At 41.1% G+C, this 26,211-nt stretch overlaps 1 protein-coding gene and 1 non-coding gene across 3 annotated transcripts in view; both read left to right on the top strand.

The window, feature by feature from the left end:
• IPO9 (importin 9) overlaps positions 1–26,211 on the top strand; it is a 60,814-nt gene that overhangs the window by 29,191 nt on the left and 5,412 nt on the right. The window contains exons 7-23 of one of the 2 annotated variants that reach the window (XM_028120241.2): positions 84–203; positions 316–416; positions 615–673; positions 1,252–1,403; positions 2,124–2,222; positions 3,574–3,680; positions 4,049–4,188; positions 6,782–6,941; positions 19,281–19,507; positions 21,432–21,580; positions 22,100–22,228; positions 22,965–23,240; positions 23,502–23,668; positions 24,283–24,416; positions 25,063–25,185; positions 25,606–25,710; positions 25,928–26,004. In XM_028120241.2, the coding sequence (XP_027976042.1) occupies positions 84–203; positions 316–416; positions 615–673; positions 1,252–1,403; positions 2,124–2,222; positions 3,574–3,680; positions 4,049–4,188; positions 6,782–6,941; positions 19,281–19,507; positions 21,432–21,580; positions 22,100–22,228; positions 22,965–23,240; positions 23,502–23,668; positions 24,283–24,416; positions 25,063–25,185; positions 25,606–25,710; positions 25,928–26,004 (2,325 nt within the window). Of the gene's footprint in view, positions 1–83; positions 204–315; positions 417–614; positions 674–1,251; positions 1,404–2,123; positions 2,223–3,573; positions 3,681–4,048; positions 4,189–6,781; positions 6,942–19,280; positions 19,508–21,431; positions 21,581–22,099; positions 22,229–22,964; positions 23,241–23,501; positions 23,669–24,282; positions 24,417–25,062; positions 25,186–25,605; positions 25,711–25,927; positions 26,005–26,211 lie in introns of those variants that run through there. The other variant, XM_028120242.2, reaches the window with a different exon arrangement.
• LOC114222047 (small nucleolar RNA SNORA42/SNORA80 family) lies at positions 7,114–7,248 on the top strand. Its single transcript, XR_003611859.1, has one exon. It is a non-coding gene; the product is annotated as a small nucleolar RNA SNORA42/SNORA80 family (small nucleolar RNA).

Here is a 26,211-nt window from a genome sequence, read left to right as displayed (position 1 = left end):
AATCTCTGTTGCGGTGTTTGATATGTGTAGTGAAGCCATTGATTAGTGGTATGCCCAGTATTGACTTTGGTTTCTGTTATCAGGGTGCAGCCAAAGTTCTGATCTTTCCTGTGGTGCAGCAGTTCACAGAGGCCTTTGTTCAGGCCCTCCAGATACCGGATGGCCCCACATCTGACAGTGGATTTAAGATGGAAGTCCTAAAGGTAAACATTTACTACCGTTGAGATACTTGGAGTTTTAGAAGGTGGTCTGAAATCATTGTTTTTCTCCTATATCACATGTAACTCTTAGATCTTTTTCTTTGTAATTTCTCAGGCAGTGACAGCCCTGGTGAAAAACTTCCCAAAGCACATGGTGTCCTCCATGCAGCAGATTCTGCCTATTGTTTGGAACACCCTAACTGAGAGTGCAGCTTTATATCCTTTTCAGAAAGCTTAAGGGACCTGCTACCACCCATAGTCGGGAATCCAGCATTAGGTCTTACATTCATGTGGTTCCATTTTTTTGAATGAGTTTTTTAAAGTATCTACACTTAGGGTTGGAATGTTATACATTCCCTTGTAGAATATATGTAAAGCAGACTCCAAATTCTGTTTCTTTACTCTTCATCATACTTATGTGAGGACAGAAGTAAATTACACAGAGGAAGTTGAAGATCCTGTGGATTCTGATGGTAGGTAGTTTATGTGATCTTGACAGATATACCACGTAGGGGGGAAAGGGATCTAGGAAAGGAAAAAGACAAAGAAAAACAGTAACATAGAGGTTTCACTCTCTTAAGTGAGTCTTCTAGTTGAGTTTCCTTTCAGTGTATTAGATGTGGGAAAATGGGACATTGAAAATCTTTAATCTGTTCCTCAAAGGCATTTGCATAAATCTCATAAAATAGAATTTCTGAGTTGGAAGAGCTACCTCAAAGGCCATCCCATCCAGTCTACTTCTTTCTGGCAGATGATGATATTTTCATTTCTGTTTTAATATTTTTTAGGTATTTGAAATCAGAAATAGACATGCTGGAAAATATATTCAGTGTTTCTGATTCTTATTACTTGAAAAACCAAAGAATATTTAATATTCTCTAAGTTCCTTTCTTTGACTCCTTAGCTCCCCTCTTCTGTTCCCTTGGGAGTAATAATCAGCAAGTACTTTAAATATTCATTAATTTACCAAGATAATGTAGTTCATTTCCAGCAGACGTGCTTTCCTTTTGCGTTCTTGTCATTAAAATCTTCTCTTGTGTATTTCCTGTAGGTGAAGTCCTGGGCTTTGAAAATCTCGTCTTTAGTATTTTTGAGTTTGTCCATGCTCTCCTAGAAAATAGCAAATTCAAAAGCACTGTTAAGAAAGCCTTGCCTGAGTTGATTTACTATATAATCCTGTACATGCAGATCACTGAGGAGCAGGTAAATGATATTTGGGAGACAGTTACCAGCTTGTTTCGGGAAAGTGCAACTTGAATGTGAAATCTAGGTCAAGTGAACAATTTTTATTTCTAAAAATAGATACTAGAAGAGTAACTTCATGTGAAGTCCTAGGAAGGCTTTGATACCATCTTATTGCCAAAATTTCTGGGTGTTGTGGTTTTATTAATTCCAATATTAGATAATTGGACTCTGAGAATACTTTTACCTCCATAGTACCACTAACCAAAGACCCTGGTATCTAGAAGAACTTACTCCTTTTCTATAAATACTGATACACAGACGAAAATCATTAGCTTGGTTGGTGGGTCATTAGGCCAGAAAAGAACATTGAAAAAATAAGATAATGTTTCCTCTCTTAAGTAAATACCACAAGAATCAGCATAATTTTCACATTAAATATTCCGTGAGACCTAATATATTCAGAAAGTTGATCTGTCAGAAATAACAGCTGATGAAAGGTAGCAAAGAACTAGTAACCAGCCACATTCTAAAATAGTGTTTACTAGAGAGGAATAACTTTTGCTACTTAACTTGATAAAGGATTTGCTTCTCTACATCAAAAAGAAAAGACTTTGAAGCTAGAGTTCTGTTCCAGATAAAAACAAAAGGTTGAAATCTTCCTGTGTGTGTGGATGGAAAAAGGGAACATATGAACCAGATTGGCAGCCTCACAAAGCCCTAACTTCATCATCCTTTCAGATTAAAGTATGGACAGCCAACCCCCAACAGTTTGTAGAAGACGAGGATGATGATACTTTCTCCTATACGGTTAGGATTGCGGCTCAAGACCTATTGCTTGTAAGTGCGTTCCGTTGATACTTCCACTAAAAAAACCCTAATCACTCAGTTGAGTGTTCCCTCTTCTTTCTAGGCATCTAACCCAAGTTAAGCAGTGTTACTGAGTGACTGCATCTTAGATTTCTTTGAGGATAACAAGAGAGCATCTCAAATGAAGTTTGAGACTCAGGAATTCCAAAGTCATGGGTCCTGGTTTTGGTTTACAAGGAAATATTAGATATAAAAATTGTACAGAGGATAAAGTGTTCTAATGAGTAAGGGTAGTTAAATCAGGAACACTCAGTTTAATCCACTCTTAAGCCAGAATTTGTAGCACAAACCAGATGTTGGCAAACTTTAAAAAAAAAAATTAGATTGCTGAGAGAAGAACATCCAAACATCTGCTGTTTTCTTTGGCTCTGACTAGAGCATAGAATTGTCTCTAGGCTGAAGTTCTGTGAAGAAGCTGCCTCTTGCTGTCTGTTGGGTGGAAGATTTGTTCTCATTATTAGTGAACACTTCTCATTTTCCTTCAGTATTTTTTTTTAAGATTTTATTTATTTATTTATTTATTTATTTATTTGACAGAGACATAGCGAGAGAGAGAACACAAGCAGACGGAATGGGAGAGGGAGAAGCAGGCCTCCCTCTGAGCAGGGAGTCCGATGCGGGGCTCCATCCCAGGACCCTGGGATCGTGACCTGAGCCGAAGGCAGACACTTAATGACTGAGCCACCCAGGTGCCCCTATCCTTCAGTATTTCTAAGGCACCTAGGAAAGATCACATTAAGTTTCAATTTGTAGATTAGCCTTTTATTTCTACAGTCAGCCTCCCAGAGAATAAATAGTCTGGTCCATTGTCATCTGAAGCTGAGTCTATTAGTGCTCACTTATGCTCTGCTCAGTCTAGCCAAAGGGAGCTTTACATTTTGTTAGCTTTCCAATGCCTAGGCACTGCAGAAATAGAAATATTACTCTAATTCCATTAAAGAACCCGAACTAAGAGGGGTTGTATTTTTAATACGCCTAATCGGGGTTTAGCATGTATATGTAAAAGAGTTTGAACCACTGAGTTTGCAGTTAAGTTTTCAGTTTCAATTAAAATGGGTTTAATTCGGGAAGCCTGGGTGGCTCAGTCGTTAAGCGTCTGCCTTAGGCTCAGGTCATGATCCCAGGGTCCTGGGATTGAGTTCCACATCCGCTCCCTGTTCAGCGGGAAACCTGCTTCTCTCTCTCCCACTCCCCCTGCTTGTGTTCCTGCTGTTGCTCTCTCTGTGTCAAATAAATAAATAAAATCTTTAAAAAAAACAAAAAAATAAAGTGGGTTTAATTTGCACAGACAGGTTTACTAGCCCCTCCCCTCTCTCCCTAGGCTGTGGCCACTGATTTCCAGAATGAGAGTGCAGCAGCCCTGGCTGCTGCAGCCACTCGGCATTTACAAGAAGCTGAGCAAACCAAAAACAGCGGTACCGAACACTGGTAAGAATGAGCAGCAGATACTTAAGGACATATTCTGGGCATCAGATCTGAGACAATCAAATCCTTGCTTTGAATGATGTGTTTTAAAGCAATTTTTCCCAACCTTAAAATAATTGGTTATGATGCTTTTATTTTACCCCTTAATTTTAAAAGCCTTGAAGGGAAGGACTTTTACTTTGTTTTTAATTAGAAAAATCTGTTAATCTAAATGTCATTGTTTTCAGCTCTAGATTTAGATTAGAAGGACAGAAAATGGCCTTTTTGGGTCAGATTGTGCTGGAATGCCCTTTCATGTTTCTCCTTCCCTCAGGTGTTTATCTTTTTGGCAGTGTAGTTTGTTTTACCAGACTATGGTATCACTTTCTCAGGTGGAAGATACACGAGGCATGTATGCTTGCCCTCGGCTCAGTGAAGTCTATCATCACTGACAGTGTGAAGAATGGCAGGATCCATTTTGACATGCATGGGTTCCTGACCAATGTCATCCTTGCAGACCTCAACCTTTCAGGTATGTTTCAGCACAATGCCAGGATTCTGGAAGATCTTTAAACCTGTCATCAACTCAGTTATATTGTTCACTTAGATAGGTAAACCAGGTATTCATGTGTCCTTTGGGTGAAAATTCTTTCCACACTAGAGCTTGAACTCATCTGAACCTCTGAAACAGCCTAGAGACCTTGGCTCGGGCTTTACCAGCTAAGAAATATTGCCGCATTCATAATTTTTCCACTCTGTTCACGTTTCCTTCCAAATTACTGCTCACATTTATGTCTGGTTTTGACATTTGAATAGGATGCAAATTTGGTTACTGTACCTTGAGAACTTTGGCTTGAGTTCTGTCATTATTAGGTCCAAAATACCTTCAGGTGGTTTGTGTCAGGCTCATTCTTCCTGTTTGTTTCCTGTCATTTTTCTCAAACTTTATTCTTGGCCAATATCCAAATAATTAAAATGTTCCATTCTCAAGTCCATGTTAGCTGCTTGCCTTTTTAAGGAAAAAAAAAGTTGGTTCTACTATATTAGACTCGGATTTTTCCAGCAATGCAGAGCAGCAACAGCTAAGAATTATCATCTTTCTATTTGACATCTTCAGCTATGTTGCTTCTGCCCATGCTATGCCTTATTTTCATCCTTAGACCCACCCACCCCCCATTACAAAAGGCCATCTTTGCTTTCTCGTGTACATAAATCATGGCACATTTGGCATTATTTGCTCCATTCACTTGCCTCTCGCTCATAGACTAGCCGTTTGAATAGCCAAAGCCATTTGAAAACATGCTACTCTGACTTTAGGTAATCTGTTAGAGGATATCTTACGAAGTCACTTCCATTCTCTGACTCACAAAATTAAAATGGTTGAACATCCAGAGCTCAGGCCCATTGGAAATATCCTTTTTCACTCTTAGGCTGATGAATGTTTTTTTTCTCATACTAGACTATAAGGTCTCTGAAGGTAGAAATCATGTCTAATACATGTTTGTATCCCACAGTGCCTTGCATGTAATAGGCTTTCATAATTATGTGTTGAATGAAAGTGTTTAAATTTCTTAAACCCATCAATATATTTTTTGTAGAATTTACCCTAGTAAAGAACCTTCAAAAATTCATGCAGACTTGAGAATATTTATAACTGAGACTGGGGCAAAGTTTAATACAGCATTTATTATCCTGTCAATAGCTAAAAGCTTTTCTGCACCAGCCATTCTCAAACTTTCTGGTGTCAAGTCCCCTTTATACTTCTAAAAATTATCAGTGATCAGAGAGTTTTTCTGTGAATTTTGTGTGTCAGTATTTAACATATTAGAAATTAAAATTACGAAGTTTCAGGGCCCCTGGGTGGCTCAGATGGTTAAGCGTCTGACTCTTGATTGTGGCTTAGGTCATGCTCTCAGGGTCGTGAGATTGAGCCCTGAATCGGGCTCTGCACTGGGTGTGGAGCTTGCTTAAATTTCTCTCTCTCCCTCACCCTCTGCCCCCCCCACTAAAATAAATAAATAAATCTGAGAAGTTTCTAAAATATAGGGAATGCAAGCATACATTTCATTAGCTGTCAGAGCCATGGTGTCACACATCAGATCACCTCTGGAAAACTCCACTGTATACTTAAGAAAGAATGAGAATGAAAAAGATGGATCATATTTGGTATCACTATGAAAGTTTTAACTTTGGGACTCCTAGGAGTCCCTGGACCATACTTTGAGTACTGCTATTCTGTATTATATAAATTAGTATGTAATTATCTGACTGGCACAGGTTGTTAGGTTCTGTTCAATAATTCTCATCAACTACATGTTTACAGGTAACTAAGGTAAGCTCTGTGATAGGTTGATTAAGTATAGTCCCTGTCTTCAAGCGGCTTATAATAGGCGGCGGGTAGACATCCTTACACAGGTGGCTAGAATATCCAACAAAATGTGTAAGAATATGTAAGAAAGCTAAAGACTAGCACAGAGATAGTTAGGATTACTTCAGCCTAAGATCAGTTGGATGATGCAAGTAGAGGTGAGTGTCTTGGCTTATATACAAAGCACAGAAATGGCAAGGTAAGATGCAAGTTGCTGGGAGGGGTGTGTGCTTGAGTTTAGAACACATAAAAGGAAATCATTGATAATGCTAAAGTTCCTGATCATACGGGGCCTTGAATCTAATGCTTAACTAAAATGGTCTTTATTTGTTAGACTATGGAATTTATTGACAGGTACTAAATAAAAGAATGACAGTTATAATTTATAATATTTCAGTAGTGGTCCAAGAATAGGAAAAAACTGGCAACAGAGACATTTAGAGGACTAACTAGTAGTGCAGGTAGAGGATAATGAGAGGTAGGGATGGAAATGAGGGAGGTAAGTCTTTTTAGCCTAAGAATATTCAAGATCTGCTCTGCAACGAATAGTGAAAAGCGAAACTGGGAAAATGATTCTGTACCATAGGTTGAACATTTGCTTTTATCTGATAAGATCATCCTTTTTCCTTAATTAAGTTGTATATATTATGTAGTATCCAGTTACTGTGACAAATTGAGGATGGAGGTGGGAAAGGAGGAAGGGCAAGTAACAGAAACTTTTATTGTCCAACCCCTAATTGCTCTCTCTTCCTCCCAGTGTCTCCTTTTCTCTTGGGCCGGGCACTTTGGGCTGCCAGTCGGTTTACTGTTGCTATGTCCCCTGAATTGATACAGCAGTTTCTACAGGCAACAGTTAGTGGTCTTCATGAGACACAACCCCCATCAGTTCGAATTTCTGCCGTGAGAGCCATCTGGGGGTGAGTACACCACCTTAGAGTGATAAGAGCTATTTTAAGAGAAAATTACTCAGAGTAGAACTCCCAAACAGCATTTGGCCAGTGGATTATGTTGCTTGGAAATTTCTGATGAAGCTCTCCTACCAAATGGCAAATGGACGGGAAAAAAACATACCATGAACATGGCTTCTATGCATGGGTTTGGATTTATGGCAGGCTCATCCCCCTGGGCCTCTCATAGTGCCCCATGCCAGAGCAAACTGTGGCCCCGAACCATTGCCTGGCCTCTGTGCCATAGGCTGCAGGCACTGAAGTGGGTTGCACAGTGAAAAGAGAAAACAGAAAAAAAAGAAACAATGTGGCTTCTTTGAGTCCCAGTAGATCTTGTTCCCTTTTGTTCCTCATTCCTTTAAAATTCACTCCAGCTCTGGAGACGTCTAGACCAACTCCCTTTCTTAGGTGAAGAATTGAGGGATAAATAACTTGCATAGGGTTGTAAGTGAAGAATTATAGAAGCATGATTAGAGCCCAGGTCCTTTTGTTGATTGACTTCCCTGTTTTAGAGACTAAATTTGGGATAATGAGGCCTAGAAACACTGCTTATTTTCTCCTAGTTTTACCTCCGTTTTTCACAGCTAACATACTAGTGGCTCAACTAGTCATTTATTTATATTCCTACCAAGATCAGAGGGAGTACTGTTGTTTTAAGAAATATTTTAAAGTCCAAACTTAAAAATCTCAATCGAATCCTAAAAACTACCTAAAATCCTAAAAATACAAAATTCATCTTCTACCTACTGGTGCTCTCTTCTTTTGAAGTAGAGATTGAGATGCTCTGCATTATTATATGTCTTTAGAAAGCATTGAGGGGAAATAGTGCATGCCGGATGGCAGAATAAGATGCCTGTCGCTTGTATCTCTCCCTCAACAACAATAACTTGGCATCTATTGATGGACAACAGTGCCTTTGTGGGAGCTGTGAGACCCAGAGAGGAGACTGCAACCCCAGTGCTGTCCAAGAACAAGGAGAGCCATTTTGAGAAGTCAGGCCCATACCAGGCAGCTGATGTATCAACCCTAGTCCTGGCTGTAGCCCCAGACACAGCTCCATGCCCTTAAGGGCTTGGATTCTATCACCAGCACCACACATCAAGTACCTGGGAGGATCTTACCCAGCTGTGTGTTGGAGAATAGGAATACAGACCTCAGTCCCAGCTGCAGACCCTGAAGTAGTCCATGAACTGGCTCCACCCCCTCTCAGCTGTGGTCCAGGAACCCCTGGAGAACATGGATTTAGACAATCACCCAATCGCTTCTCGGCTTTTTGGCTAAGATCAAGTAGACAATCACCCAAAGATGAAAGAGCCTTTGTGGAAGTCCGGGAGTCCAGCAGAGAGATTCCAGCATAGCACTGGAGCCAAAGAAATCCAAGACTGGACAGTTTAAAGGGGTGAATCAGAAAAGACTGGAAGAAGTAACTGTTACTTCAAATGTGAAGACCTGCAACACAAGAAAGACTTCAAGGAACATGAAAAATCAAGGAAACGTGACACCACAAAAGGAGCACAATAATTTTCCAGTAACTGAGCCCAAACACGGAGATCTGTGATGTACCTGATAAAGAATCCAAAATAACTGTTTCAAGGAGCTCAGTGAGCTACAAGAAAACACAAAAAACAATTCAATGAAATCAGAAAAACAATACAGAAACATAATGAGAAGTTCAACAAATAAATAGAAATTATGGGGAAAAGAACCAAGCAGAAATTCTAGAGGTGAAGAATACAATAAATGAAAAAATGCAACAGAGACCATCAAAAGCAGAACAACTCAAGAGGAAGAAAAAAATTTGTGGAAAAGAAGACAGGACCTTTGAAATTATCCACTCAAGGAGGGCAACAAATAAGGAATGAAAAAGAATGTAGAAAACCTATGTGAACTTTAGGATGCCATTAGGAGAAACCGTCTGTGAATTATTGGAGCTCTGGAAGGAGAAGAGAGGTAGAAGGGGGATGAAAGCTTAAATAAATAACGTCTGAGAATGTCCCAAATCTGAAGAGAGATTGTATATCCATGTTCATGAGGCCAGTATTTCACCCCAAAATTTCAAATTCAAAGTGATCTTCTCCAACATACATTATAATAAAACTATCAATTAGTTAAAAAAAATTTGTCTAAAATCAGATGACTTTTAAAGCAGCAAGAGAAAAACATTTCTCTCATGTAAGGAAATCCCTATAAGACTGTCAGCTGACTTTGCAGCAGAAACCCTGCAGGCCAGGAGAGAGTGGCATGGTATGTTTAAAGTGCTGAAAGAAAAAACTGTCAACCAAGAATACACAGCAAAGATGTCCTTCAGGAATGAAGGCAAGATACAGTCTCTCAAACAAAGCTGAGGGAATTCCTCACCACTAGGCCTACCTTACAAGAAATGCTGAAAGGAATTCTGAAATGAAATTAATAATATGAAATATACAACACACTGATAAAGATGAGTATATAATCAAATTCAGAATACTCTAATTCTGTAATCTGGCAGTGTGTTAATCACTTACCTCTAAAGGTTAAGGGACAAAAGTATTGAAAATAGCTAGCTAAATAATTTAATGAATATACAATATAAAAAGTTAAATTGTGGTATCAAAAACATAAAAGAGTGGGAATAAAGAGAGCTTTTGTATACAAAGTTATCAGTGTAAAATAAACTGTTATATCTATAAATGTTTTATGTAAGCCTCACAGTAACCACAAAGCAAAAATCTATAATAGACAACAGAATCAGAGCATTCCACTATGGGAAATAATAAACTCACAAAGACAGCAAGAGGGGAAGAAAGGAACAAGGGCGCCTGGGTGGTTCGGTCGTTAAGTGTCTGCCTTCAGCTCAGGTCATGATCAGGGAGTCCTGGGATCAAGCCTCACATCAGGCGCCCTGCTCAGCGGGGAGCCTGCTTCTTCCTCTCCCGCTCCCCCTGCTTGTGTTCCTTCTCTGGCTGTCTCTCTCTCTGTCAGATAAATAAAAAATCTTTTAAAAAAATAGAGAAGACCCAACTTATATGCTGCTTTTAAGAGACTCACTTCAGGATACACATGTTCAAAATGAGGTGATGGAAAAGCTGTTCCATCCAAGTGGAAACCAAAACAGAGCAAGGGTAGCTATATTAGATAAAATAGACTTTCGCTCAAAAGCTGTACAAGAGACAGAAAAAAGGTCATTATGTAATGATAAAGGGGTCAGTTCATCAAAAAGATATAACCTTTGCAAATATGTGTACGTTTGACATTGGAGCACCTAAATATATTAAGCAAATACTAGCATCTGAAGGGAGAAATAGACAATAATACAGTAATTGTAGGGGACTTTTAATAACCCACTTTCAACAATGGATAGATCATCCAAACAGAAATCAGTAAGGAAATACTGGATTTGAATTACACTTTTGACTAAATGCACCTACTAGACATATACGGAACGTCCTAACCAACAGCAGCAGAATACACATTCTTCTCAAGCATCCTCCAGGAGAGGTCATGTGTTAGGTCACAAAATAAGTCCTAGCAAACTTAAGACTGAAATCATACCACTCTCTTCTCCAACCACAGTGAAATAACATAGAAATTAGTTACAGGAGGAAAACTGGAAAATTCACAAATACGTGAAAATTAACAAACTCCTAAACAATCAATGGAAAAAGAAATCAAAAGAAAAATAGAAAAATATCTTGAAACAAAAATGGAAACATAACATACCAAAACTTAAGGATGCAGCAAAACCAGTTTTAGGAGAGAAGTTTATAGAGATAAGTCTCTACATTAAGAAAAAAAAATCTCAAACAACTTTACATCTCAGGAACTAGAAAAAGAAGAACAAATTAAGCCCAAAGTTAATAATAGGAAGATCCAAGCAAAAATAGAGACCAGAAGAACCATAGAAAAGACCAACTAACCTAAGAGCTGTGTTTTTTGAAAACACAAAACCGATAAACTCTAGCTAAGCTAAAAAGAAGTGAGAGAAGACTCAAATATAAAATCAGAAATGAGGGGCACCAGGGTGGCTCATTCGGTTAAGCCTCTGTTTCTTGGTTTCAGCTCAGGTCATGATCTCTGGGTTGTGAGATTGAGACCCTAATCCGGGCTCTGTGCTCAGTGGGGAGTCTGCTTGAGGATTCTCTCTGTCCCCCTCCCTCTGTCCCTCAAGGCCGTTTGCACGTGTGTGCGCCCTCTCTCTCTCTAAAATAAATCTTGGGCGCCTGGGTGACTCAGTCGTTAAGCGTCTGCCTTTGGCTCAGGTCATGATCTCAGGATCCTGGGATGGATCCCTGCTTTGGGCTCCCTGCTCCACGGGAAGCCTGCTTCTCCCTCTCCCACTCCCCTGCTTGTGTTCCCTCTATCGCTGTGTCTCTGTCAAATAAGTAAAATCTTAAAAATAAATAAATAAAATAAATCTTTTTAAAAAATCAGAAATGAACAAGGAGACATTACAACTGATAACCACAGAAATGCAAAGGATCATAAGAGACTACTATGAACAATTATATGCCAACAAATTGGATAACCTAGAAGAAATGGAGAAATTCCTAGAAACATACAGCCTATCAAGACTGAATTGTGACAAAATAGATAATTTGAACAGACATTCACAAGTAAGGATACTGGATCAGTAGTCAAAAATTTCATAAAAGAAAAGCCCAGGACCAGATGATTTCACTGGTGAACTCTACCAAACATTTAAAGAAGAATTAATACAAATCTTGCTCAGAGTTTTCCAAAAAAACTAAAGAAGAGGGGCGTCTGGGTGGCTCAGTTGTTAAATGCCTGCCTTCGGCTCAGGTCATGATCCCGGGGTCCTGGGATCGAGCCCCGCATCGGGCTCCCTGCTCAGCCAGGAGCCTTCTTCTCAACCTCTCCCACTCCCCCTGCTTGTGTTCCCTCTCTCGCTGTCTCTCTCTCTGTCAAATAAATTAATTAAATCTTTAAAAAAAAAAAAAAACTAAAGAAGAAGGAGCACTTCCAAACATTTAATGAAGTCAGCATACCCTGATACCAAAACCAGACAAAGACAGTAGAAGAAAACTACAGGCCCCGATATCCCTGATGAATATAGATGCAGAAATCCCCAACAAAATAGGAGGAAACCAAATTCAACAGTACATTAAAAGGATCACAACTATGATCAAGTGGCATTTATCCCTGAGATACCAGGATGGTTCAACATATGTAAACCAATAAATGTGATATACCACTTAATAAAATGAAAGATAAAAATGATAGGATTATCTCAGTAGATTCAGTAAAAGCATTGACAAAATTCAGCATCCATTCATGATAAAAACTCTCAACACAGTGAATATAGTAGGGACACACCTTAACACAATAGAGACCAACTATGAGAAACCCACAGCTAACATCATACTGAACAATGAAACTGCAAGTTTTTCCTTTAAGACCAAGAATAAGACAAGAATGTCCAGTCTCACCATTCCTATTCAACATGGTAATAGAAGTTTTAGCTAAAGCAGTTAGGAAAGAAAAGGCATCCAAATTAGAAAGGAAGATATAAAATTGTCTCTATTTGCAGTTGACATGGTATTTAATATATACAAAACCCTAAAAACTCCACCAAAAAACTGTTAGAACTAATCCAGTAAATTTACAGGATACAAAATACACAAAAATCCTTGTATTTCTAATAATGAACTTTGAGAAAATTTTAAAACAATGTTACTTATAATTGCATCAAAAACAATAAAATACCGAGAATAAATTTAACCAAGTAGATGAAAGGTCTATACACTGAAGAGGTGCCTGGTGGGTTGCTCAGTCGGTTAAGCATCTGACTTCAGCTTGGATCAGGATCTCAGGGTCCTGGGGCTGAGCAGGGAGTCTGCTTATCCCTGTCCTTCTGCCCCTCCCCCCACTCTTGCACGCATGCTCGCTCGCTCTCTCTCAAATAAATAAAAATTTTTTTTTAAATCTGTACACTGAAAACTATAAGATATTGAGGAAAGAAATTGAAGAAAACACAAATAAGATGGAAAGTTAATTCCATGCTCATGCATTAGAAGTATTAATGTTATTAAAATTTTCACACTCCTGAAAACAATCTACAGATTCATTGCAATTCCTATTAAAACTCCCAGTGGTAGACAGTCTTAAAATTTGTATGGAATCACAAAAGACCTTGAATGGTCAAAGGAATCATGAGAAAGAACAAAACTGGAGGCTTCACACTCCCTGATTACAAACTATATTAAAAAACTATAGTAGTAATCAAAAAGGTATGGTATTGGCATAAAACAGATAAACAGATCGGTGGAACAGAATGTAGAGCCTGGGAATAAACCCACACATATATGGTCAGTTAATGTACAACAAAGGAGCCAAGAGTCTTCAATGGGGAAAGAACAGTCTCTTCAATGAATGGTGTTGGGAAAACTGGTTAGCCATGTGCAAAAGAGTGCAACTGAACCTTAATCTTATACCATACACCAAAGTCAACTCAGAATGGATTAAAAATTCGAACACAAGACCTAAAACCATGAAACTCCTGGAAGAAAACATAGAAGTTAAGATCCTTGGAATTGGTTTTGGCAGTGGTTTTTTGAGTTTGACACCAAGAACTAAGGCAACAAAAGCAAAAATAAATAAGTGGGACTACATCAAGCTGAAAAGCTCGAGCATAGCAAAGGAAGCCATCAAGAAAATGAAAAGGCAACCTACAAAATAGGAGAAAATGTAAATCATATATCGAATAGGGGATTAATATTCTAAATATATTTTTAAAAACTCAATAGCAAATAAAACAGTCTGGTTAAAAAATGGCACAGAAACTGAATATACACTTTTCCAAAGAAGACCTATAAGTGGCCAACAGGTAAATGAAAATGTACTCAACATCTCTAAATATCAGGGAAATGCAAATCAAAACCACAATGAGATAACAACTCACACATGTTAGAATGACTGTCATCCAAAACAACAAGTGTATTTTGTTATCCAAAATAACAAGTGTAGGGGCGCCTGGGTGGCTCAGTCGTTAAGCGTCTGCCTCCGGCTCAGGTCATGATCCCGGGTCCTGGGATTGAGCCCCGCATCGGGCTCCCTGCTCAGCAGGAAGCCTGCCTCTCCCTCTCCCACTCCCCCTGCTTGTGTTCCCTCGCTGTGTCTCTCTCTGTCAAATAAATAAATAAAATCTTTAAACAAAAAACAAAATAACAAGTGTTGAGGATGTGGAGAAAAGGGAACCCTTGTGCAGTGTTGGTGGTGGGAATGTATATTGATTGGTAAAGCAGTATATGAAAAACAGTATGGAGTTTCCTCAAAAATTTTAAATAGAACTACCATTTCATTTAACAATCCCACTTTTGGGTAAATATCCAAAGGACATGAAAACAGGATCTAGAAGAGATCGCAGTGCCATGTTCATTGCTTGGTATTTATAATAGCCAACAACATATGGGAACAACCTAAGTGTGTGTCAGCAGATGAAGGGATAAAGATGTGGTACACATATGCAATGGAATATTATTTAGCTGTGAGAAAGAAGGAACTGCCATTTGCAGCAAGAGGAATGGATCTTGAAGGCATCGTGCTAAGTGAAAAAGGCCACACAGAAAGACAAATATTGCATGGTATCATTTATATCTAGAATCTAAAAATAAAATCATTCTCATTTAGAAAGAGCAGTGGGGCGCCTGGGTGGCTCTGTCCCACTTGTGTGTCTGACTCTTGATTTCGGTTTGGGTCATGATCTCAGGGTCTTGGGATCGAGCTCTGTTATGGACTCTGGGCTTAGTGCCGAGTCTGCATGTCCCTCTCCCTCTGCTTCTCCCACTGCTTGGGCTCATTCTCTCTCTCTCTCTCTCTCTCTCTCTCCCTCTCTAATAAAATCTTAAAAAAAAAAAAAGCAGAAAGTGATTGCTGGAGGGTGGGGGTATAGGGAGAGGTTGATAAAAGGGTACACACTCTCCTCTATAAGATGAACAAAATCAGAAGATCTAATATAAAACTGATTAAGTTGATAACACTGTATTGTATAATTGAAGTTTGTTAGAGAATAGAACCTAAATTTTCTCACACACACAAAAATTACATGATGTATTGGATGTGGTAACAAATGAGATGGGGAGCTTTCACAGTGTGTGTGTGTATATCAGATCACAGCAATGTATACTTTAAATATCTTACAGTGGTATATGTAATTATACCTCAATAAAGCTGAAAAAATTTAAGTTAAAAATTTTAAGTTGAGGGGCGCCTGGGTGGCTCAGTCGTTAAGCGTCTGCCTTCAGCTCAGGTCATGATCCCAGGGTCCTGGAATCGAGCCCCGCATCGGGCTCCCCGCTCCGCGGGAAGCCTACTTCTCCCTCTCCCACTCCCCCTGCTTGTGTTCCCTCTCTCGCTGTGTCTCTCACTGTAAGATAAATAAAATCTTTAAAAAAAATTTTTTTAAGTTGATCTGTTCATAAATTCATATTTTATAATCAGAAAAATGTGAAGAAAACTTAAAAAAGAATAATGGTAAGTCTCTGACTACATGGGCAGTGATTTACTTGAAAGGTGAAGCAAACCTCTGGAAAGGTGACCAAAGCTTTGCACACCAGGGAAATGGACATTCATACATGTTTATAAAATTTTTTAAAAAGTTTAACCTAAAAAAAAAATTTATATAATGTATCAAAGGCTGGATCCCTTGACCACATCTGTGGATCCCAGGTTAGAAACTGTCTGTGAAGGGATCCTAGCTATTCTTTTCTTCACAGCCAGGATTCTCCAGTTGATCATTTCCCTATTCAGTTTCCCAACCAGTTACGATCTGACTTACGTCCTTATCACATTACTGAAACTGTTCTTTCTGATGTCACTAGCAACCTTTTAATGACCATCACACCACCTTTGCTTTTCTTTTGTCCTGGTTTTAATTTATTCTTCCATGTCATAATTTATGTATCATTGCAAACTGTCCGAAATCATTTTAAGTATCTGAAAATAAAGACATCCACTACTGAGCTTACCGTTGACTGCCTCCAAGCCTGCCCTACCTGTATTCTCTGTTTTAGTAGAAGAAATCGGTACTTTTTTTTTTTTTTTAAAGAAATTGGTACCTTTAGATCTTATGCTTAAAGAGATTTTGTATCCCCTGTTTTAGTAAAAATGGAGATCCCAGATCTCTGCCTTTTAGGTCTTGGTTCGTTAGCCTTTCATCTCTTCTCTCCTACTACTACTAGCCTAGCTTGTATTCTCAACTTCTTGTAGCCTGAATTGCTGCTATAGCTTCCTAATTGATGTCTCGGCTCCAGCCTCCACTACAGCAATCTGTAGTATTTTAGCTGTCTAACTGTTCTTTCTAAAATAGAAACCTGAGGGGTGCCTGGGTGGCTCAGATGATGGAGCATCTGCCTTCGGCTCAGGTCATGAATCCAGGGTCCTAGGATCGAGCCCCACATCGGGCTCCTGGCTCGGCGGGGAGCCTGCTTCTCCCTCTCCCTCTGCCTCCCCCTCCCTGCTCATGCTTTCTCTCTCTCTCTCTGTATCTCTGTGTCTCAAATGAATAAATAAAATCTTTAAATAACATAAAATAAAATAAATAAAATAGAAACCTGATAGTTTTGCTCCTGTAAGTGAAATTCTCCTGGTTCCAGTTGTGCTCTTCAAATTGTGGTACAGGTACCCCAGAACAAAGTCCTAGTATGCCGGCTGATCCGTGAAACCACAGGATAAATCTGTAGCATCTTCCTGGGGCTTCAGTTTTTCTTGAAGACTTTTGGGGAGGGCAAAGAAGGTATTGGAAATAATTTGTAAAAAAAAAAGTTTGAGATACACTGGCTTCCAAAATAAAGTCTAGCCTTCCTTAGTGTGGCATACAAGATCCCATATGATCTAAGCAGATAATTTGATCTCCATGATCTACCAGACTGTATAGTTTCAAGTTCCTCAGAAGAGCAAAGTAACTATAAATCCTTAGAGTGGAGAAGCAAGAGGAGGAGGTAGGGCACAACTGAGTACCAGTAGAGAGATGGATGCAAAACCTGGTCTGGGAGTTGAGAGCTGACCAAGGCCAGATGATAGATCAGCTCTCAAGGAAAGTTAGATACAGAGCAAGGTAAAATTGAAAATCAAGATGTTATGGACCAAAAAAACAAAAAGTCTGGGGCTCCTGGGTGGCTCAGCTGGTTAAGTGTGCGACTCGTGATTTCGGCTCAGGTCATGATCTCATGGGTTGTGGGACCTGCTTGTCCCTCTTGCTCTGCTCCTTCCTCCGCTCGCCTACTCTCTCTGTCTCAAATAAGTAAATAAATATTTTTTTAAAAGTCTTTGGACAAATCTGAGAGATCAAAGTCCACAGTTTCACTGTTCATTATGGACCTTTGAACCCAGCATCTGACACAAGTAACATGGTTATAAGCCACTTAAAAAAAATTTAGGAAAAAACATTTATTGAGTACCTGGGGAGGGCCTTGTTTCTGTACTAGGTTCTTTTAACATAGAGAAACAGTGTTTTTATTGCCTTCTATTGCCATTCTGAAGATAAATGAAAGTAAAGACTTAAAACAGTATGTCTTTAATAATTATATTCCATTGGACATGGTAAACAGCACTCAGTACATATTGATTGAATAAGAGGTGAATAAGTTAAAACTATGTATAGAAAACTTTAAACCCCACAAATAGTATACGAATTTTAGTACACAATTTTCTATTGTACACAGATATTATACAAGTTTATTATTGCATAGAATGTCTATACAAATTGACCTCATTTTAGGATGCAAAATACTCCAAAAAGTACAAAATTTTTATAGCATGAAAGTTAAATAATCTCCTACTAAATAACAGTTGTGTTAGAAAAGATGTTAAAAAACTAACTGTTGGGGGGGCGCCTGGGTGGCTCAATCGTTAAGCATCTGCCTTTGGCTCAGGTCATGATCCCAGGGTCCTGGGATCGAGCCCTGCATCGGGCTCCTTGCTCCGCAGGAAGCCTGCTCCTCCCTCTCCCACTCCTCCTGTTTGTGTTCCCTCTCTCGCTGTGTCTCTCTCTGTCAAATAAATAAAATCTTAAAAAAAAAAAAAACTATTGGGATACCTGAGTGGCTCAGTCGTTAAGCATCTGCCTTCTGCTCAGGTCATGATCCCAGGGTCCTGGGATGGAGCCCCACGGCAGGCCCTCCCCTTGGTAGGGCACCTGCTTCTCCCTTTCCCTCTGCCTGCTTGTGCTTTCTCTCTGTCAGATAAATAAATAAAATCTTAAAAAAAAAAAAATCAGATACTGTGAACTAAGCCACCCAAGTGCCCCCAAATATTTATGGGGTTTTTGGTTTTTTGTTGTTTTTTTTTTAAAGATTTATTTATTTGTCAGAGAGAGCACAGGCAGAGGAAGAAGCAGGCTCCCCGCTGAGCCACCCAGGCGCCCCTGACTTCTTCTTTTTTTTTTTTTTAATTGAAGAGAGAGCACGAGTAGGAAGGGCAGAGGATTAGAGAATCCGAAGCACACTCCATGCTGAGCCCGGAGCCCAATGCAGGGCTCGAGCTCACGACTGTGAGATCACTACCTGAGCTGAAACCAGGAGTCAGAGACGCTCAACCGACTCAGCCACTCAGAGCCTCCCCCACAATCCTGTTTTTGTTTTGTTTAGGTTTTTTTTAAGATTTATTTAAGGCATCTGACTCTTGATTTTGGCTCAGGTCATGATCTCAGGGTGATGGGATCGAGCCCCTCATTGGGATCTGTGCTCGGGAGTCTACCCTCCCTCTCCCTCTGCTCCTCCCCCCACTCTCTCTCTCAAATAAATTTTAAAAATCTTAAAAATAAAACCACTGTAACTATTTGAAAAATAAGAGGAATATATAAAAATCTGAAGGATGTGATTAAAGCAGTAATCTGAGGAATTATAAAGCATTTAATTAACATCTTAATAATTTGAATATAATGATACGACAGAGTGGGAGAGGGATGAAAGTTTAAAATAGCAAAAAACCAAAGCAGAAATAAATTAGCATAGAGATGGTGGTGCTGATGTTTACAAAATATGCCCCAGAAAGATGTAAAAACTAACTCTACAAGTAGCTTCATAAAGCTACACATATGGGGTGCCTGGGTGGCTCATTCATTAAGCGTTTGCCTTCGGCTTGGGCTCCCTGCTGCTCGGGAAGCCTGCCTCTCCGTCTCCCAGTTCCCCTGCTTGTTTTCCCTCTCTTGCTGTATCTCTCTGTAAAATAAATAAATAAAATCTTTAAAAAAATAAAGCTACACATACAAATGCTGTAATCTGTGATAGCGAATAGAAGAACCAGGAATTAAGAGATCCACTTGAGAGTAATGCTTCTCTCTCTCTCTCTCTCTCTCTCTCTCTCTCTCTCTAGTTATTGTGACCAACTAAAAGTCTCAGAGAGTACCCACGTACTTCAGCCCTTCCTCCCCAGTATCCTGGATGGCTTAATTCACCTAGCAGCCCAGTTCAGCTCAGAGGTCCTCAACCTGGTGATGGAGACCCTGTGCATCGTTTGTACAGTAGACCCAGAGTTCACAGCAAGCATGGAAAGCAAAATCTGCCCCTTCACCATCGCCATTTTCCTGAAGTACAGTAATGGTATGCACCAGGAATGTGTGTGGATGAGGGACTCCAAAGGGAAGGTGGTGGCTGGTGAATTTAGGTGAAACTTTTCCCTGGGTCTGTTGATCTTAAGCATCATAAGCAAAGAATAGCTTTCACTCAGCAAAGAGGAGAGCCATACCGGAGCTACAGGAACACCAAAAAGTAGAGTAGCTATTCCTGTCACTTTGTCCTGTAGTCAGAACTGGGGAAGAAGACAACGAGTAAAGGGTTAGCAGGCAAGAGGTACAATTCAGAACTTTAATAGTCAAGTAGGAAATTGAGCAATTACATCAAAATCTTCCTAAAAGAAGAGGCTTACAGCTATAATGTGGAAAGATACTGAAGAAAGACACATGTGAAGGGTTACGAACAGTGGGGTTCATCACATGGCTTTTGTAGTAGCAAAAATTTAGAAGTAATAAAAAATTAATTACATTTATTATATCCATAAAGTGGAATACCATGCATCCTCTAAAAATCAAACTTGAAAGGAATAGTTAAAGCCATGGAAAAGTACGCACATTATAAGAAGAGAATAGAGGGTTTTCCACATATTCCACTGCATAGAATATAATTCCAAGTTTGTGGTTTGTTTTAGACAAGAACTAAGTCATAGATATGTATTTAAAAAAAATACCAGAAGAAAATACATCAAAATGTTAAGGGTATGTCTCTCTAGGTAGTGGAATTCCAGGTGTTTTCTTTCCTTGAATACTTTCCTACATTTTAAGTTTCTCATTAGTGAGTATGCATTATAACAACACTTTACTTGTGTAATGCTTCATTACCAGAGAAAATATTGACGATATTTGTTTTTATAGAGGGAGTGCCAATATTGAAATACAGGATATGTAGAGGTAGGAGTTATATAATATGACATCTACTAAACATTTTATTTGATTTGCTTTTTCACTTAAAATGTGTCCTGAAGGGACACCCGGGTGGCTCAGTCAGTTAAGCATCTGCCTTCAGCTCAGGTCATGATCCCAGGGTTCTGGGATCGAGTCCTGCATTGGTAGGGGGGAGGGTCCTTGCTCAGCGGGGAGTCTGCTTCTTCCTCTGCCTTTCGCTCCCCCTGCTTGTGCGCTCTCTCTCTCTGACAAAATAAACAAAATCTTCAAAAAAAAAAAAATGTCCTGAAGAGGTTCCACATTGCACTCTTAGATCTCTCATTCTTTTCAGCCACCACATAATATTCCATAAAATGGCTGTGTCATAATTTGCCTGTTCTGTTAATGCACGTCTAGGTTGTTAGCAATTTTTTTGCAAAGTAATGCCGCAGTGATCTTTTAACATGTATCTTAGTACACTGCACACTTTCTATTTTTTCCTGCTAGATACAGGAAGAAATACTTCTTAAATAGGTGAAGTAGGTCAAGCCAAAGTTTCATTTCTTCACAAGGCTCTGCCTTGTGAGGGTTTTGCCTTTCGCCTTGGAAATGCTTTGGGAGCTCTTTTTCCTCTCATGACTAACCCCTGGGAGATGTGTATAGTTCCTCTCCAACATGGGAGAACCTGGCAATGAGTGTTGTGGCAATCTTTGAAACTTTCATGGTCTTCTTAACAGAGTGTCAGTGGGGATTTTTTTTTCCTTAAGCATTTGGTTTCATAATCCAGGTTTCATAAGAATAAAAGTCATTAAAGATTTGCCCCAGAAAAAGAGCCAAGTTTCATTTTAGGAGTAGCTATTACTGGCCAGTCTCTGACTTAATGAAACCATGCATACTCTGGCTCTTGCAGATTTAGCATCTCTCCTGTTTCAGGTTATTTATACGGCCTCACTAGTTCCCAGGTATGTGATGTGTAAGCAAAGCAGAAGTTGTTAACTTAGGTGAGGGCCGAACAGCAGGTGTCATTAAGCCAGAAGCACATGCACACCATTGGGTGGGGGGATTCTGTGTTGCCTTATCCACTTCAGATCCTGTCGTCGCCTCGCTGGCCCAGGATATCTTCAAGGAGCTGTCCCAGATTGAAGCCTGTCAGGGCCCAATGCAGATGAGGCTGATTCCCACTCTAGTGAGCATAATGCAGGCCCCAGCAGACAAGATCCCTGCAGGACTGTGTGCGGTAAGTGGCTACAGGGCACTGGTGTGGGCGGAGGTATAAGAAAAAGAGCATGCACATGCTCTGCACGTCACCTGTAGATCGCACCTAGCTGACAGGAAACCAGTGGCCTTAGAGATTCATAGGGTGATTTTCCTGGGCTACTGTGCCCACAGGACAGTGGGTGATTCTTGAGGCTTTAAGAAAATGGCTCTTGTTGTTTCCGAATTGTCCTCATTGAAATATTGAACAGAGTGCTGTTATTACACAGTGCCACTGACTATGTCACCAGCTGTCCACTCCACCGCCGTATACTGCCTTCTCCCCTACCTGAGCAAGCAGTGAGCTATCAGGAGGAGGCTGAGAGCACTGTCTACTATCGAATTAATTCCTTTCCTTCAGAAACTTCATTAATAAAAATTAATGAGCTTTCTTTGGGTTACTGTGTTGTATCCATGCAATAAGGATCTTGGTTGTTGGGCACCCCCGGCCCCCACCCTAGGGGCGGTTCTGATTCTCTTGTTTCCCTCTTCTCTCCTTCAGACGGCCATTGATATCCTGACCACAGTAGTACGGAATACAAAGCCTCCCCTTTCCCAGCTACTCATCTGCCAAGCTTTCCCAGCCGTGGCACAATGCACCCTTCACACAGATGACAACGCCACCATGCAGGTATCTGAGCTGTGGTGACTAGAAGAGGGACAATAGCTCCCCGGCCGTGGGCATATAGTAGCCTGAGAAAGCTGACACAGTCGCATGCTTTTGAGATACAGGTCTCTCAAATCCATATTTAACCAAGGGACCCAGGAAAGGTCTGGACTGCAGAAGCCAAGCATTCTCTGCTTTGGGATATGTTGTAATCTTACATATATAAGATTATGTAAGGATGCCAGACATCCTACCCATCTGTATCTGGGTATGGCTATTGTGGACGAGATTACAGACATTTAGACTCGAAGCTATAAGAAAGTCTTTTCTGACTTAATAAAGTCAGCAAAGTAATAGGCCTTTGGAAACCTCTAAGCAGACAGTGGTTCATATAGGTTTGTCTTTATTCCCATAAAGACCTGTAATGTCCGTAATCATTGCTTATATCTGAAACATGTTTTTCCAGTACCAGAGGTAGATATTTATGGCTAAAACTTAGTTTACTTGGCCATTATCCCTTGTGATCGGAAATATGCATTTTTGAGATAGCTGATTAGGTAAAGCAAGGACTGTATAGTGCAGGCTATATCTGTACCAGTAAATGCCTGACTCCAGTAGTATGTGCCCACCACAAACCCTGTAGGCTCATTACTCTTATGAGGCACAGGCCTCTAAGAAGAACATTTGCCTGTACAGACTGAGGGCCTCCTGATACCTGTCCCCCTGTTGCTAATCTCATTTGCCACCTTTGTCTCCCCAGAATGGTGGAGAGTGCTTGCGGGCTTACGTGTCAGTGACGCTGGAGCAGGTGGCCCAGTGGCACGACGAGCAGGGCCACAATGGGCTGTGGTACGTGATGCAGGTGGTGAGCCAGCTCCTGGACCCCCGTACCTCCGAATTCACGGCGGCCTTCGTGGGTCGCCTCGTCTCCACCCTCATCTCCAAGGCAGGGCGGGAGCTCGGGGAGAACCTGGACCAGATTCTTCGTGCCATCCTCAGTAAGATGCAGCAGGCAGAAACGCTCAGTGTCATGCAGGTAAGGGGGCAGTGGGGAGCAGGGCTTTCCTGGCCTCCGGGTGGTAGAGATAGAAATGGGTATACAGGCCCTGAGGTGTTTTACTTTGTCTTACTGTCCTTGCAGAACAGTTACGTAAAATCTGTGTATTCTGGCCCAAGAAATACTGACAAGGAAATCTCCGTGTTCTCTATTTCTTGACTGGCCAGCCCCATTCCCTCTCATCTCCAAGTCTCTGAAATTGGTTTCCCTGAAGTAGATGTCCTTCTTGTTACCTCCTAGTCTCTGATCATGGTGTTCGCTCATCTGGTGCACACTCAGCTGGAACCCCTCTTGGAGTTCCTGTGCAGCCTCCCAGGACCTACTGGCAAACCTGCCCTGGAGTTTGTAATGGCTGAGTGGACAAGCCGACAGCATCTGTTCTATGGACAATATGAGGGCAAAGTCAGGTAGAGCCCATCTTTCTTCTGTGGGCATTCTGCCCTCTCCTTGCGTTTCTTCTTTCCCTGACTTGCTTCATTGGTTTTTGTTCAACATGTCAGACTGCCCCTTGTATTCCCTTTTCCCTCTATTTCTCTATTGTTAATCGGTGTCTTTGAATAGCTGCCACCTTGAAATTTCCAAAACACAGTTGACACAAGTACACCATGTTTTTTTTCCCCTCTCTGCTGGCTAGAGATCCCCCTCTGCCACAGACTTCACCCAGCCAAGTACTGCTAGTGGCTTATTCTCCTTTATAAACCCAAGCCTTCTAACCCTGGCTTTGCTAACTTCCTGTCCTAGACTTGCTTCCCACTGGTTCTCATCATCCTGTTGCACCTTCCAGTGTGGCCAGCCGTTGTGATCCTTGCCCACCCTAGCTTTGTTCAAGAAGTCAGAAGTTCTCATTAGCCCATCCTCATGAACACTAAATCCCATTTTCAGCTAGGTTCTCTTATCTCTCCTAATTTGTGAACAGAATTTTCACCAACCAAGAGAAGAGTCTTAGGACATAATTGCTTGTCTCCTTGGAGTGAACTCTAGATGGGTTGCTGATTGACCCTTTTTGGCTCTTCCTTGCTAGCTCTGTGGCACTGTGTAAACTGCTCCAGCATGGCATCAATGCAGATGACAAACGGCTACAGGATATCCGCGTGAAGGGAGAGGAGATCTACAGCATGGATGAGGGCATCCGCACCCGCTCTAAGTCAGCCAAAAGTGGGTGATGCTGCTGCCCCTCCAGTCTCCTCCTTAGGGGCTAAGTGGGGTGGAAGGCAGGGATGTACTGTGATCTAGATTTTTAAAATATAATTGTTAGTGATGGCTTTGATAAAAAGAAACAGAAAGCTATAGGTAAACAAAGGATCAGAACATATGGTTCTTTCTTGTTGCTGAAAATTGGCAAAAACAATCTCAGGGACCCCAACTTCCAGCTTCATTCGGGGGCTCTGATACCCATATCAGCTGTCTTTGTTATCAGATTGCTTTTGGCCTGTGATGTCAGTGATTTGTAGGCAGCGAGTACAAAGCTGCCCTCTTCAGCTGTAGGTTTATAATCCCTATGCTGTTTCTCAGACTGCAAGTCATGGGGACTGGAGTATTGCACTCTGTTCAGTTACTTGGTGTCCAAGCTTTGTTACCAGCAAAACCCTATCTCTAATTCCTGAACTCTCTTATCTGTCCTAACTTCTGAGCTCTTAGAACACCAAGCAGAATGAAGTTATTTAATTTTCAATCGTTCTGTGGCAAGTGGATACGGTCTGGGATGGTGGAAAGCTCGAGGGATGGTGAACTGTGTCTGGTGAGCACTGCCAGAAGTGAGCCCACTGACAGTCTGCCTAGAAGCCTTTCCTTTCCTTTCCAGACCCTGAGCGCTGGACAAACATTCCTTTGCTGGTCAAGATCCTGAAGCTGATCATCAATGAGCTCTCCAACGTCATGGAGGCCAATGCCGCACGCCAGGCCACTCCTGCAGAGTGGGGTCAAGGTGCACGAGGCTCTTACTCCCAGCAGACTTTTAGCCTGGCAGATCAAGTTACAAATGTTCAAATTGACCAGTTTCGGTTATTGAATCACGGGGTTTTTTTTAATGTTTATTGCCTGCCTGTCACGTGGCTAGCATGGCCACACACGTTAAGAGCTGCTCTTCTGGTCTGCCTTGTGAACTCTCTTCAGAGGCTGGGGTAGGAGGCAGCCGGGAGGCAACCTTTCTGTTTGGTTTTTCTCAGGAGTTTCCGCCTTTTACCTACCCGCCAGAACACCCTCGGTTCTTCCACTTAAACATTCTGGGAGGGCTTGGCCACAGGCCACATTGCAGAAACCCTTGGGACCCTTCTGTTCTGGCCTGTGTGCATTTGGGAAGGGAAAACGTGTGAGCGTGCTCCAGCCGCTTTTCATCTCCAAGTAGATGACTCCAACGATATGTGGGAGGACCAGGGGGAGGACGAAGAAGAGGAGGAGGACGGTTTAGCTGGCCAGCTCCTATCTGACATTCTCGCTACAAGTAAATACGGTAAGCCGTTGGAGACGGGGGCAGACTTGCCAAATAGCTTTTCTGTGCACAGGTACCAACAGTGGGGTGCCAAAGAAAGGGGAGGGGTGGGCCCACAAGGAACGTTCCTTGGGCTTTTTTAGCCCTTCTACCCCAGCCGTGTGGTGACGCCTCCCTGCTTGGGGCGCAAGCAGGAGCCTCTGCCCTGAACCCTCTCTATGTTGGCTGTGTCTAACAGAGGAGGATTACTACGAGGATGATGAGGAAGATGACCCTGATGCCCTAAAGGATCCTCTCTATCAGATTGATCTGCAGGTGAGAATGTCCAGAGAAGATAGATCTCTTGCAAGTGACAACATCTTAAGCCACGGAAACAGGAATATGGCCTCAAACCCATTCATAGTTCATCCTGGGAGCTTCAGGGCAGAGAGTTCCTGTCTTGCTGAGTAGTCAGGGGCTCTGGGTGGTCTGGGCCTTTGCACCTTAGTGTTAAACCTGCAGTCCCAATTTCTTGCAACCCGG

The sequence above is a fragment of the Eumetopias jubatus genome, unplaced genomic scaffold (assembly GCF_037043125.1).
Source record: "Eumetopias jubatus isolate StellerSeaLion01/CBP00866 unplaced genomic scaffold, mEumJub1_p1.0 scaffold_12, whole genome shotgun sequence".
In the NCBI taxonomy this organism is placed as follows: Eukaryota; Metazoa; Chordata; class Mammalia; order Carnivora; family Otariidae; genus Eumetopias; species Eumetopias jubatus.
The sequence above is the reverse complement of the archived record's forward strand: the minus strand, read 5'-3'. Positions and strand labels throughout refer to the sequence as shown.